General features: G+C 43.5%; 1 protein-coding gene and 1 pseudogene across 4 annotated transcripts in view; one reads left to right on the top strand and one right to left on the bottom strand.

The window, feature by feature from the left end:
- The window catches only part of TBC1D8 (TBC1 domain family member 8), a 142,700-nt gene that overhangs the window by 80,284 nt on the left and 47,890 nt on the right, over nucleotides 1-14,526 (top strand). For all 4 annotated transcript variants that reach the window (XM_024242239.3, XM_024242238.3, XM_063713527.1 and 1 more), the window contains exon 3: nucleotides 11,627-11,745. In XM_024242239.3, the coding sequence (XP_024098007.2) occupies nucleotides 11,627-11,745 (119 nt within the window). The remainder of the gene's footprint in view (nucleotides 1-11,626; nucleotides 11,746-14,526) is intronic.
- LOC112132061 (BBSome-interacting protein 1-like) lies at nucleotides 2,555-2,779 on the bottom strand (annotated as a pseudogene).

The raw sequence follows: 14,526 nt of genomic DNA, 5'->3' as shown, positions 1-14,526 counted from the left end.
AAGTAGCTGGGACTGTAGGTGCCCACCACCACCACACCCGGCTAATTTTTAAAAATATTTTTAGTAGAGGCGGGGGGTTTCACCGTGTTAACCAGGATGGTCTCCATCTCCTGACCTCGTGATCCGCCCGCCTCAGCCTCCCAAAGTGCCGGGATTACAGGCGTGAGCCACCGCGCCCAGCTTGGCGGATGCTAATTTAAATTGCCTATTATTGACTGAGACAAACCCCGAAGAATTATATTCAGAATTTACAAAGATACTCTTAGCAATGTATCTATTAGAGGCTTAGGTACAATGTTTTAGAATTAAACGTCCAAGTTTAATATGTATATTGACCTCCTGGGGTCTTTCAAGTCCATATTACTTAGGCTTATATAGATAATTACAGTAACCATTTTTAGGTTTGTAATTGTTTGATACCTGGATGATAAAGGCAGAAATGTAATTCTCAAGTCCTTGAAATTAATGTAATTAGAAGCTTAGCTGACTACAGAATAGGTGAGGGTTTCTTAAAAATCAGATTTGTTGGCTGGGCGTGATGGCTCACGCCTGTAATCCCAGCACTTTGGGAGGCTGATGCAGGCAGATCACCTGAGGTCAGGAGTTTGAGACTAGCCTGGCCAACATGGTGAAACCCTGTCTGTACTAAAAATACAAAAATTAGCAGGGCATGGTGGTGGGTACCTGTAATCCTAGCTCCTAGGGAGGCTGAGGCAGGAGAATTGCTTGAACCTGAGAGGTGGAGGTTGCAGTGAGCTGAGATCGTGCCACTGCACTCCAGCCTGGGCGACAGAGCGAGACTCCATCTCAAAAAAAAAAATCAGATTTGTTTTAAGACACAGTTTTGTCATTACTGGTAGGATCGGTTGGTCACACAAGATATTTAATAGTATTTAACATGGCACAGAAAATTGGTTAAAAAAGTTTTTTCTAATTAGGTAATGTAAAAACCCAACATGAACTTTGTGTAAGATTGGAATGTATCTTAAATTCATGTTTTTAATAAAAATGTAGGCTGGGAGCAGTGGCTCACGCCTGTAATCCCAGCACTTTGGGAGGTCGAGGCGGGTAGATCACCTGAGGTCAGGAGTTCAAGACCAGCCTGACCAATGTGATGAAACCACATCTCTACTAAAAATACTAAAAATTAGCCAGGCGTGGTGGTGGGTGCCTGTAATCCCAGCTACTCAGGAGACTGAGGCAGGAGAATTGCCTCAACCCAGGAGGCGGAGGTTGCAGTGAGCCAAGATCACGCTATTGCACTCCAGCCTGGGCAACAAGAGCGAAACTCCATCTTTAAAAAAAAAAAAAAAGTAAACATGCTCTGTATATAAATGTTGTATTTAGTTCCTTGTGTCCAAGAATGTTATCTATAAAACTGAAAGCAATAAGAATAGTGAATAATTTAATTTGCAATTCTAAAAACATGACTCGAGAAAAAAAATCCCATAAAATTTGGTTCAAAGTTTAACTGCTATGTTTAATACAAACCAGAGTGTTTAAATTCACAATACAAGTTCTATCAATCTTGGGCATTTTTATATTATTTATATGAATATTATCAATTTTATTGATATCATTAACAAATACTGTTTTCATTGCACCTTATTTTCTAGTTACTGGTTTGTTTGTTTTTTTTTTTGAGATGGAGTTTCGCTCTTGTTGCCCAGGCTGGAGTGCAATGGCACGATCTCGGCTCACTGCAACCGCCGCCTCCCAGGTTCAAGCAATTCTCCTGCCTCAGCCTCCTGAGTAGCTGGGATTACAGGCATGCAGCACCACGCCTGGGAAATTTTGTATTTTTAGTAGAGATGGGATTTCTCCATGTTGGTCAGGCTGGTCTCAAACTCCCAACCTCAGGTGATCTGCCCACCTCAGCCTCCCAAAGTGCTGGGATTACAGGCGTGAGCCACTGCGCCTGGCCTTTTTTTTTTTTTTGGGACGGAATCTCACTCTGTTGCCCAGGCTGGAGTGCAGTGGCGTGATCTTGGGTCACTGCAAGCTCTGCCTCCCGGATTCAAGCGATTCTTCTGCCTTAGCCTCCTGAGTAGACTACAGGCGCCCACCACCACACCCGGCTAATTTTTGTATTTTTAGTAGAGACGGGGTTTCACCATGTTGGCCAGGCTGGTTCGAACTCCTGCTCTTGTGATCCACCCGCCTTGGCCTCCCAAAGTGCTGGCATTATAGGCGTGAGCCACCGTGCCTGGCCTTTTTTTTTTCTTGAAATGGAGTCTTGCTCTTGTTGCTTAGGCTGGAGTGCAGTGGCATGATCTCCGCTGACTGCAGCCTCCACCTCCCAGGTTCAAGCGATTCTCCAGCCTCAGCCTCCTGAGTAGCTGGGATTACAGGCACCCCACCACCGCGCTCAGCTAATTTTTGTATTTTTAGTAGAGACAGGGTTTCACCATGTTGGCCAGGCTGATCTCGAACTCGTGACCTCAGGTGATCTGCCTGTGTTGGCCTCCCAAAGTGCTAGGATTACAGGCATGAGCCACCACACCCAGCCAAGTTATTGTTAAATAGTAGATAAGGCAGATTGTTCCCTAAAGTGCTAAGGTATCATCCAGTGGGTTATTTGCCATTGTTCCTTTTCTGCCGTTTCTTGTTGGCGAATTGTATCCTGTGCTGCTTGGTGCATCTTCTCTAGTTTTACCAGAGTCAGAGATTTTAAGGGTAAAAGTTTGGTTTTACATACCACCACTGTGGTTACATCTTCCAGAGACAACTACCTTTGTTTTGGAAGAACTTCCTGGAACACTGACTTCACTTCTGCCATATCTGAATTGCTGGATACAGTAAGTTTTTTCCTGAACGTTCTGGTCTTTTTTCCTGCAACTTTTGACATCCAACCCGGTATTACCAAGATGACCGAGAGTTCTTGACTCAAGCCTACAGAAGAAAAGGTGCATCCCTTCGCAGGTGTCTCAGCTGCTGCCGCAGGTCATAGTCAGGATTTGCCATTTTAGATGCCTGAGGCACATTTGTGATTCTTAGAAGGTCGTCAAAATACCAACATTAATAGGAGTTTGGAAGAAGTTGATTGTAATCCTCATAGATGACTTTGAGGGCTTCAGGGGTTCAAGGCTTCAGGGGAGGGAGTCACTGCAGATGTGGTGGAAACAGCAAGAGAACTGGAATTAGAAGTGGAGCCTGAAGATGGGACTGAATTGCTGCAATCTCATTAAACTTGAGTGAACGAGGAGTTGCTTCTTATTGATGAGCAAAGAAAGTGGCTTCTTGAGAGGGCATCTACTCCTGGTGAAGAGGCTGTTGAAACATTGTTGAACGCTTCACACATTGTTGAAATGACAACAAAGGATTTAGAGTATTTCATAAACCTTAGTTCATAAAGCAGCAGTTTGAGAGAATTGACTCCAAATTTGAAAAGTTTTACTGTGGGCAAAATGCTATCAACAGCATCTTCGTGAAAGAGAGAGTCAATCATGCCAGAAACTTCATTGTAGTCTTATGTTGAGAAATTGTCACAGCCACCCCAACTTTCAGCAGCCAGCACACTGATCAGTCAGCAGCCATCAACATTAAGGCAAGACCCTCCAGCAGCAAAAAGATTACGACTTGCTGAAGGCTCAGATAATCATGAATGTTTTTTTAAGCCATAAAGTATTCTCTAGGTGAAGACATAATGCTTTCACACACTTAATAGACTACAGCATACTGTGAACATAATTTTTATATGCATTGGGAAATTTAAAAACCTGTGAGTGACTCACTTAATTGTGATATTTGCTTTATTGTGGTGGTCTGGAACCAAACCCACACTATCTCCAAGGTATGCCTGTCCCTAATCTCAATGTCACCCATGACAATCTGTGAAAACTGTGTTCTTCAAGCTTGGTCATCTGTGATTGTCACCACTGCTCTCGAAGAGAGAACATTTTACTCTTCCCATGTAGCATTTGGAACAAAATGCCTTAAAGGCCAGTACAGTACCTTGTCATGGCTGTATGTCTACCTTATAAGAGAGGAAGATTCATTATTTTAATAGACAGCTGGTTGTTTAGATTTAGCAAGGTGCGTTTGGTGTAAGAACTGAAGTCATAAACACTCTGCCAGCCGGAAAGCACTTTCCTCCTATAGCCACTGGCTGTATATCCAACACCATACAAAATAAATACATGGTCAGAGGCCACCAGAAACAGCAGGAGAGAGGAGATGGGAGGATTCATAATAATGCAATCACACACTTAATAGACTGCAGTATAGTGTCAATATAATTTTTATTTATTTTTTTGAGATAGTCTCGCTCTGTTGCCTAGGCTGGAGTGCAGTGGCACTCGATCTCCGCTCACTGCAACTTCTGCCTCCCGGATTCAAGAAATTCTCCTGCCTCAGCCTCTCGAGTAGCTGAGATTACAGGTGCATGCCACCACACCTGGCTAATTTTTGTATTTTTAGTAGAGACGGGGTTTCGCCATGTTGGCCAGGCTGATCTCAAACTCCTGACCTTGTGATCTGCCTGCCTCGGCCTCCCAGTGTGCTGGGATTATAGGCATGAGCTACTGCGCCAGGCCAGTATATGCACTGGGAAGCCAAAAAATTTGTGTGACTTTCTTTATTGTGTTATTTCCTTAATTTCATGGGTCTGGAACTGAACCCATGATATTTTTGAGGTATGTCTGTACATATGTGTAATCAAAACACTGTTTAATTAGTTATTTTTTCTGTGTAATTATTTTAATAACCCAATAGTTAACTTTATTCATTTTTTAAAGAATTGATTCTTCCCCTATATTGATTTAATCTTATTTAAATACCATATTTTTCATTCCTAAAGGTTTGAGTTGGGTGTTTTTAAATGTCTTCCATTTGGCTTCTTAACAGGCTTGTGCCTTCTTCTACCATTTGAACATACGGAGTATATTTATATTTATTTTATTTTATTTTTTTGAGACATACTCTTGCTCTTTCGCCCAGGCTGGAGTGCAGTGGCGTGATCTCGGCTCACTGCAACCTCCACCTCCTGGGTTCAAGCAATTCTCTTGCCTCAGCCTTCTGAGGAGCTGGGACTACCGGCACCCGACACCACACCCAACTAATTTTTGTATTTTTAGTAGAGACTGGGTTTCACCATGTTGGCCAGGCTGTTCTCAAACTCCTGATCTCAGGTGATCTGCCTGCCTCGGCCTCCCAAAGTATTGAGATTACAGGCATGAGCCACTGCGCCTGCCTTAGAGTATATTTATAATAGCTGTTTTATGTCTTGGTCTACTGATTCTATTTTTTGTGTCATTTCTGACTCTGTTTCTACTTACTGATTTTTCATTTGATCATAGATCATGTTTTTCCTGTGTCTTCTATTCCTGCTTTTATTTCTGAAAAGTGTGTCTAATGGTACTAATACAGGGACATTTTAATGGCCACTTCAATTATAAATTAAAAGGCTATTTTACTTTTACTGTCGAAGAGATTAAGTTTGTCTGTTTTTCACTTTTAGGACTCTTTAATTTCACTTGAAGGCAAAAAAAAGCCAAGGAAATTTTGTAAAAAGAAACATTTAAAGCTTATTTTCTTAAACTCTACAGTGAGAAATGTACCTGACTGAAAATCTTGTAAATCATGATGATGGGATGGTCATTGAACTTTTTTATGTTCTTGTAAAGATACTGCTTTCGACTTACAGATTAGATGTTACAGTATCCACTTGAAGAATGTCAGCTTTCTGAAAATCAAAGGCTTTTTGTTCCAACCCTTTCCCTCCTTCATTTGTAATTTTTGCTTGAATTCTTTGATCCTGAGTTACCCTGCACAGGGTGAGTGTTGAGTGAGATTTGGGAATGACATTGCCGTGACAGTTAACTTTTAACTAGCTCCTTTGTAGTCTGTATGGCTTTTAGCCCAGGCATTTAGACAGTAGATGGTTAGTGTTTGGCCTGTAGAGAAATGTCTTGTCATTTCAGAGGAACAGATCTGAACTATACACACAGAATGCCCGTTTCATTGTTGATTAGGACTTAGGTGGCTGGAGAAGGCACTTAATTCAGTTGGATATTTACTGTGCAGAGAGAAGCAGCTGCTTTTGAAAACAAGCTTGGATCAAGTCTTTGTGGCAGTGTCCATGCAGGAGCTGCGGGCATAGACAATGAGATGTTTGTTTTATTTCCTGGAAATACCTCTGGGAAAAACCTAAGAGAATAAATATTGTGTGTGCGTTTCAGTGTGACTCAGCCACTGGGAGCTTCCATCCATGACGATGTCATGGGCAGAGCCAGGCCCGAGTCAGATGAATTGGCTTTCAGGTTGGTTATTTTCTTCACTTTGCTCTTCTCACCTAGAAAATTAAAATACTGGCAGTTACCTTGTTTTTTATGTATTTTATGGAGGTAAGTGATATTATGTGTATGGTATATGGAACAAAATTCCTGACACGTCAGGCATACAGAAAATATCCTCTGTTGACCACCTCTGGTTGTTCTTAGAACATGGGTTTGGTTACTCTTAAGTCATCAATGTTGTTTGTTTTGTGGTCTTACCTGAGGTTTCTAATACTGAATTTTAGTTTTGCAGAGGCATTTATAACTCTGACTTTTGACTTCTTATGTGGGTGAAGTTTAAGATTCACTGGACTTTCATTTTCTTAGAAAATGAAAAAGTTTTTTTTTGAAAAATTGGAGGTCTAAATAAGACAGGCGTAGTTTCGCTAATTGGACTTCCATGATGGTCCACAATATTCCTATAAATTTTGGTTTTAGACAGCTGTATTAGTTTGCTAGTGCTGCTCCCCACCTCTACCCCACCTCCATCCCCCTCCACACACTGAGTGGCTTAAATAACAAGCATTTATTTCTTACAGTTCTGGAGACTGGGAAGTCCAGGATCAAGGTGCCAGCAGGGTTGGTTTCTGGTGAGGTCTCCTCTCTCCTTGGATTGCAGACAGCAGCCTTCTCTCTGTGTCTTCACATGGCCTTTTCTCCGGAGGGGGGTGCACTTCCCCGGTGTCTCTTCTTATAAGGACACCAGTCATGCCAAACTAGAGCCCTGCTTTAATGACCTTATTTAACCTTATACCTCCTTAAAAGTGCTATCTCCAAACACACTCCCATTGGGAGCAGGGGCTTCAACTTGAATTTTGGGGAGACAAAATTCAGGCCATAATAGCAGCTCTCCTCTGTCTTGGTTTTGGAAAGTCAGCAGAAGCAGCAGTGAGAATACTGCTGTGGTACTGAGTTAATTTGTAGGCTTTTTATCATCCTGTGTCTTCAATGGATGACACATTCTCACTTTCTTGTTTTCTCTTTCTACCCTTCCCACTGCTTGTATGTCTATAATGCAGTGGCTTTCAATTTTTTTTTGATCATGACCTACAGACAGAAATATATACACGTGTGTGTGCATAACTCTAACAGATATTTTACAAATCAGTAGCTATCCTTAGGAGTTTGTATGTATTCTGTTTTCTATCTTTTTTTTTTGAAAAAAGGTATTTTCAGATGTGCTACTTTATGTAATTTGAAAAACTGCTGTAGTGTAGTTTGAGAACTGTGATATGTGACATAAATTAAAGGACTTTCCCTTTTAATCTTTTGCGGTCACGGATGTGCAGTCGGCTTACATTGATTTGTGGAATTTGTGGAACCCATCATAAGACTTTCCTGCAGAGGAAATTATAGTCTGGAAAATTTCCCTGCCATTTGGCAACTTTTGTAGGAAATAGAAGCCAGTAGGGTGGAAAAGTTTCATCATATTGATTGTCCTTGCTGGGAGAAGCATACAATTATGTCTTATATTCAGGAGCAGGGTAGATTGGAACAATAGCTTACTATAGCTCAGTGATAGATTTTTTTAATGTGTGGTTTATTTTCTCTTTTAAGGTGTGAGTTTGTTTTTGTTTTAGAATTATCTTTCTCTATGATAAGCTCCTTCCCAATAGGTAGAATGAATTTTTTAAAGAATAAAAGTCTAGTTTTTTGATGACTTTGTCTCAAATCTTAATTCCATAGGGATATATTGTGTTGGGGCTTGATGATAATTTATTCATGTTATCTAAAGTTGTCAGTTGAGGAAGACGCATGCGGTTAGCTGGTATCAGTTTACGGTGTTAGCCCCTGTGAGCTTAATAGCAGGGTAAGTGAAAACTTGTATCAGGTCGTCCGAAAGGATGCATTTGGGAAGATGGGAGTGGAGGGAGAGAGCTTGCTGTAAGTGGAAGCACAAAGTATCTCTTTTAATGCTCAGCCATAGCAAGAACTGGGCCTGAGGATGATGTAAATGATACTTAAAAATTCAAATTAGCAGGGCTGGGCGTGGTGGCTCACTCCTGTAATCCCAGCACTTTGGGAGGCCAAGGCGGGCGGATCACGAGGTCAGGAGTTCGATACCAGCCTGACCAACGTGGTGAAACCCCGTCTCTACTAACAATATAAAAGTTAGCCAGGCGTGGTGGTGTGCGCCTGTGGTCCCAGCTATTCGGGAGGCTGAGGTGGGAGAATCACTTGAACCCAGGAGGCAGAGTTACAGTGAGCCAAGATCACACCACTGCACTCCAGCCTGGGCGACAGAGAGAGACTCCATCTCCAAAAAATAAAAAAAATAAAAATAAATAATAATAATTCAAATATAGCTTTTTATGGAAGGACCCTAGAGTACTTCGAGGTTGTAGAGAGTCATTTCATGCCCTCGTTTGCCCTTCATTTGATATGATTTTGGACAGATACTTGAGCCTCCATTTCCTCATTCAGTCTTCATCACAGATCAGTGAGATAACATCTGGAACAGACTAGCACCACAAAGGTGACTTTTCTCCCTGCTTTAGTTCTTCTTCATTCCTGCAACTCTTGATTCTCTCTTCTTCTGGATCAATGAGTCCATGAAAACAAATAGCAAAAGATCAAGGTCCCATAAAATGCTCCCTTTTTAGCTTATTCTTCACTTTTTTTTTTTCTTTAAGTATTCTGAGTAACAGATTTTATTGTAATGGGTAATAAATGATAAAGACCTAGAAAGAAAAGGTCTTAAAGTACCAAGGAGAAGCAGAGCCCTGGGCTACCCCAGGTGCTTGTGCAAGATTATCAGCTTGGGTGGAACCCGACTTAGTGATGTGATAGAGAGACATCACTGCTGACCCACTGGATTTAGACAAGGGTGTTCTTGTGGCTGACACCTACACACCTGCCACCTGGGAGCACTGAACAGGGCAGGGAGACTTAAGCCAGAGGCAGGTAAACCAGATGTACCCCTAAGTCGGGCCAGCATGGCGTGTGTTATAACCAGCTGAGGAACCAAGCAGACGCTCTGGGCCTCAGTGCAGGTAGGGAAAGGTCAGAAGCTTCAAGAGAGTCATGCTGGGGAGCCTCGAGTAGCTGGGTTTGATTTTGTTTTAAAATAACCTTTCTTGATTGTAAGAGGGACGGGGATCCTGAAGGGCCCAGATGGCAGGAAGTGGAGAGCAAGAGGACCGGGACCCCTCACCTCAGAGGAAGCTTCTGCTACACCTGAGTGGGCTGCTGCTTGGGCTTCTGTGATCCATGGGACCGAGGGGCAGCAGGGCAGGGTCACTGACCAAGTGCTCTTGGTGTAGGGACCGGAGAAGTCATGGCCTGTGAATAGAGACCTCAGGCGGAGAGAAGCCTGGGCTGGCCCTCCCAGCTCTGATGAGAACACGGGCTTTAGTGATGACTGAAGGATACTGCTTTGGCCAATGCCTTGCCCAAGAAAATACAAAACAAGCACCATTGTTTTAAACTTTCATTATTCCTTATGAAGTATTCTATTAGATACTTCTTTTTATTCCTTCCCTAAGGGTCCGCTCAGAACAACAGTCCTACTACAGATAGATGTTTTTCATTCTCATGGACTCCAAAGCAGCCACAAGTCCAGAGCCAGTCCCCTGACACCTTCTTGTGTGGGGTGTTTATATTTACATTCCAGGGAGAGGAAGGCTGCTGCCCATAAGATGCGGAGAGAAAGATGACTGAGCAAAATGCATGCCTGGCTTTTTTTTTTTTTTGAGACGGAGTCTCGCTCTGTCACCCAGGCTGGATTGCAATGGCGTGATCTTGGCTCACTGCAACCTCCACCTCCCAGGTTCGACAGATTCTCCTGACCCAGCCTCCCGAGAAGCTGGGATTAGGGGGCCCCACCACCATGCCTGGCTAATTTTTGTATGTTTAGTAGAGATGGGGTTTTATCATGTAGGCCAGGCTGGTCTCAAACTCCTGACCTCAAGTGATCCACTCACCTTGGCCTCCCAAAGTGCTGGGATTACACGCGTGAGCCACCGCACCCGGTCCATATCTGGCTTTTGAGTAGGTGGTGCGTGGCTCCGGGCACCATATCCCTCTCACACTGGCTAGATGATTCAGCTCTGTTGTTTGTCTAATTTCTTTGAGGTTAGAATATCTCCTGCTTCCCATTTTGGAAACCTGCCTACAGTAGAAACACCTGATGCCCACGTGCCTTTTGTTGTCCAGGACCATGTGTGCTTCTAGTCGGTGGACCTTACTGAGCATCTGCTGTGTGCCAGGCCCTTCATGAGGAGCTGGAAATAGTCCCTGTGTTAAAGTGCCCATTGTCCGGTAGAGATGATGAGAATAGAGAGGAAATACAGATAACTAAAATGGCTAAGCTTTTTGCTTAATGCTTTAATAATGTGGTGATTTAAAAAAATTGTCATTGAAAGAAATGAATTTACGCCTTTGATTTAATGCTTTTGTGTTTCTGTTTTAACATGTACTATAAGACCTCTTTTTATGTATGTTTTTAACGGTCATTGCTGTAAATGATATGAAGTATGCATTTGTAAGCTGTAAATTTCCTAGGCCCTTGCTTATTGTGTTGCAGCGGTGTTGAGTGCAAGTGGCAGCCCCTGGCCCTGGCAAGAGACTCTTTCCTCCATGGACTTGGGCTTCAGTACTTCTTGAAGGGACCCTTGTTTTCATGGGAGAACTTTGCAAGGCTGCTCAGGATTGGTCTGCTACTCGGGGCTTGTTCTATGCCGGAGTAGCTGGATAATTAGAAATGTTTCTGTCATTTGAGTGGAGATGGTCAGAGTTCTTTGCATTAGTAGGGCGGGTGGGATGGTCATAGAACAGTCCCAGTGGTAACTCACTTGGCCACCTGGCCCATCTTTGTGGCAGTGGGAGTGACGCTTGCACATCCCAGTGCTGCAGGGAGGAGCACCACGGCCCTGATGGGGGTGCCTTCCTTTTCATCTGGCAAACTGTGGCCCAGGGTATGAGAGGCAAGATTTTTTATTTTTTATTTTTTTGAGACGGAGTCTCACACTCTTGCCCAGGCTGGAGTGCAGTGGTGCCATCTTGGCTCACTGCAAGCTCCGCCTCCCGGGTTCACGCTATTCTCCTGCCTCAGCCTCCTGAGTAGCTGGGACTACAGGCGCCCATCACCATGCCCGGCTAATTTTTTGCATTTTTAGTAGAGACGGGGTTTCACCATGTTAGCCAGGATGGCTCGATCTCCTGACCTTGTGATCCGCCTGCCTTGGTCTCCCAAAGTGCTGGGATTACAGGTGTGAGCCACCGCGCCCAGCCAAGGCCAGATGTTTTAACATCAACATGGGGATACACAATATTTGGAAAATGAGTTAATGTTCTAGGAATTACTTTCATTGCATTTTTTAATCTCTGTATCTTTTTCTGCTCGAATCCAGGTGCAACATTAGAGGAAATCAACCAGCACTGGGACTGGCTGGAACAAAATCTCCTCCACACCTTGTCCGTCTTTGATAATAAAGATGACATTGCCAGTTTTGTCAAAGGGAAGGTAAAGGTAGGTCCCCTGAGTTTAATGTTTCTCCCCATCTTTCCATCTTTCTTCCTTAAGACATTCCAAACACTGTAGCGTACTAACAGTTTTTCCTACTAACTGAACTTTTTGGCTCAATACGTAATGCCAAATAAGTTTCATTTATCACCTGTCTTAACTTTGTAGTCATTCTAGCAAAATACACCTGACATGTTAAAAAAAAGACTTGGCTGGGCACGGTGGCTCACGCCTGTAATCCCAGCACTTTGGGAGGCCGAGGCAGGCAGATCACGAGGTCAGGAGATCGAGACCATTCTGGCTAACATGGTAAAACCCCATCTGTACTAAAAAATTAGCTGAGTGTGGTGGTGGGCGCCTGTAGTCCAGCTACTCGGGAGGCTGAGGCAAGAGAATGGTGTGAACCCGGGAGGTGGTGCTTGCGTGAGCCGAGATAGAGCCACTGCACTCCAGTGGCTTTTTGAGACTCCGTCTCAAAAAAAAAAAGACTTTATTCTCAGGCTTAGTTTTTGTTATCCTTTACAGGAGTGAAGGCCCTTTTTTATCCCAGGAAAAAAAATAATGTTAAGATTTATGTTTTCGCAGAGCAACACATTATTTGACTTCTTAGAAAATCACCTTTTTTTTTTTCTTTTTTTTTTGCAGTTGTGACATCTTGTCACACTATTCTGTTGGATCTACCACTTTCCTCCTGCTAGAAGTGGATGTTTATTCTTAAAATATGTAAATTAAATGTAATGAAAGTTTTGAGTTGGCAAGAGAGGAATATTTTGGGAGGTATCTGTGATACCTCCTGTGAATTACAGTCTTATATAACTGGCCTCACTGCAATAACATGATGGGTAATCAGTGCTTTCAAAGCCCCATCGGGCTGGGAGAGATGGTTTCTCATTCTAAATTTAACTCTCTCGTTAAATACTTTAACACATTAGCGTGTGATACAGTTTTCCTTCCTTAGGGTAAAACCTCCTAGCCCTTTGATTTTGTTTGTTTTCTGCAAAAAGCTTGGCTTTCTAATACCTCAAGTGCTATGGCTTTTTAGTAAAGGGTGTCAAAGCAGATTTTTGATTTGGAGAAACAAAATTTTTTCCTTTGGGGACTGGAGGATACTTGTGGGATTTGGTGAAAGGGAAGGCATCCCAAGTCCAGCCAGCTTGACAATGTCTTCTTGGAGTTACACCTGGCCTGTGGGGTTAGGGGGTGGGCTAGGCCATGGTGGGCTCGGGTCAGCCCTCGTCCTGGCCCAGCCAACTGTGGCTCACTTCCCTGGGTCAGATCACACTGGGGTAGCTACAGAAAGGCCCCATTCAACGCTATTTTTCACACTTACCCTGCATTTCTTGGTCTAATGCAAGTTGTAGTGGTTATTTGATTTAGGTGTTGCTCTTCTTAATTTGGAGGAAGAAAACTAACTTTCGCTACAGTGATTTTAAAACAGTTTCTGTAGAATAAGAAAACTTGTCCTTGACTCTCCTAGATTTCATGGCTGGGGCTCTGGAAATTACACTGAAAAAAGATTAACAAGAGAAAAACAGAGTTTATTTTTGTTTGTTGTTTTTTTGAGACAGGGTCTTGCCCTTTCACTCAGGCTGGAGTGCAGTGGTGCAATCGTGGCTCACATCAGCCTTGACCTCCCAGGCTCAAGTGACCCTCCTGCCTCAGCCTACCATGTAGCTGGGGCTGCAAGCACACACCACCACACCTGGCTAATGTTTTTATTTTTTGCAGAGACGAGGTCTCATTATGTTGCCCAAGCTGGTATCGAACTCCTGGGCTCAAGCAATCCTCCTGCCTTGGCTTCCCAAAGTGCTGGGATTACAGATGTGAGCCACCACGCCCAGCCGAACAGACTTTATTTGAACACAAAAGCATGCATATGTGTAACAGAAACTCAGTGATGAGTAACTCACAGGGGTGGTTAGCACTTGGGCTTACATAGCATGTCGGCAAAGAACAGTGCATTTGTAGAAAGGTGACAAGACTAGGGAAAAGGCCTTTAGGCTTTTGGGGGCAGTGTACTGTGGGGGAAACTCATGGACGCTAAGGATTATTTTAGTGAGGTTTGTTATGTAGATTCCTCTCAGGGCTGTTTCTGGACTTGGGAGGGTCGAGAGCTGTTTCTGGTGATTGAGAGTCAAAGTCCTCTTTCTGGTACAGGAGCAGGACACACCTTGACAAATGGACCTTTAAAAACAGGTCCTGTTTTTAGGCAAATGCCAGGGGAAGACAGAGAGCCTTTTTGGTGTTTGCGGTTTCTCGGTTTTCTTCAGCTCAAAATAATCCTGTGCCAAAGTGGCATATTTTGGGGTGACATATTCTAGTCCCTGACACTTTGAAGCTAAAATGCTTTGAAAAATAAGTCCTGAGGAGGCAGGGCTGGGGAGTGAGGGGCCTGCCTGGCCTGAGCCTGGGAGCACAGCATGACATTTGATCTCCCTTTCCTCTGGCCAAATCCTAAGGATCTGGGAATAGAGGCTTTCCTACTCATATCCTGAACCTTTGATGACTCTACAAAACTTTAAAAAAAATCCCTGTTTCAAGCTGTGCCTATAACCAGAAACCATACTTCAAGGAAGGCAGGGGTCAGCATGGCCACCTCATGCCTGCATCGGGAGGCCACTGGGTCCCACCCTGCAGCCGTGCCTGCTGCCTGTCTGCTCCGGAGCCTTCATAAAGACCCCTCCACGCCTCACTTCCAGGGCAAGGGGAGAGCTCAGCACTCATTATATATTAGATATGCTTTTCAAAAATACTCATCTCTCTTAACTAGAACTTCGTTAATGTATA

This window comes from Pongo abelii, chromosome 12, assembly GCF_028885655.2.
Source record: "Pongo abelii isolate AG06213 chromosome 12, NHGRI_mPonAbe1-v2.0_pri, whole genome shotgun sequence".
In the NCBI taxonomy this organism is placed as follows: domain Eukaryota; kingdom Metazoa; phylum Chordata; class Mammalia; order Primates; family Hominidae; genus Pongo; species Pongo abelii.
This window is presented reverse-complemented; position numbering and strand designations above follow the sequence as displayed.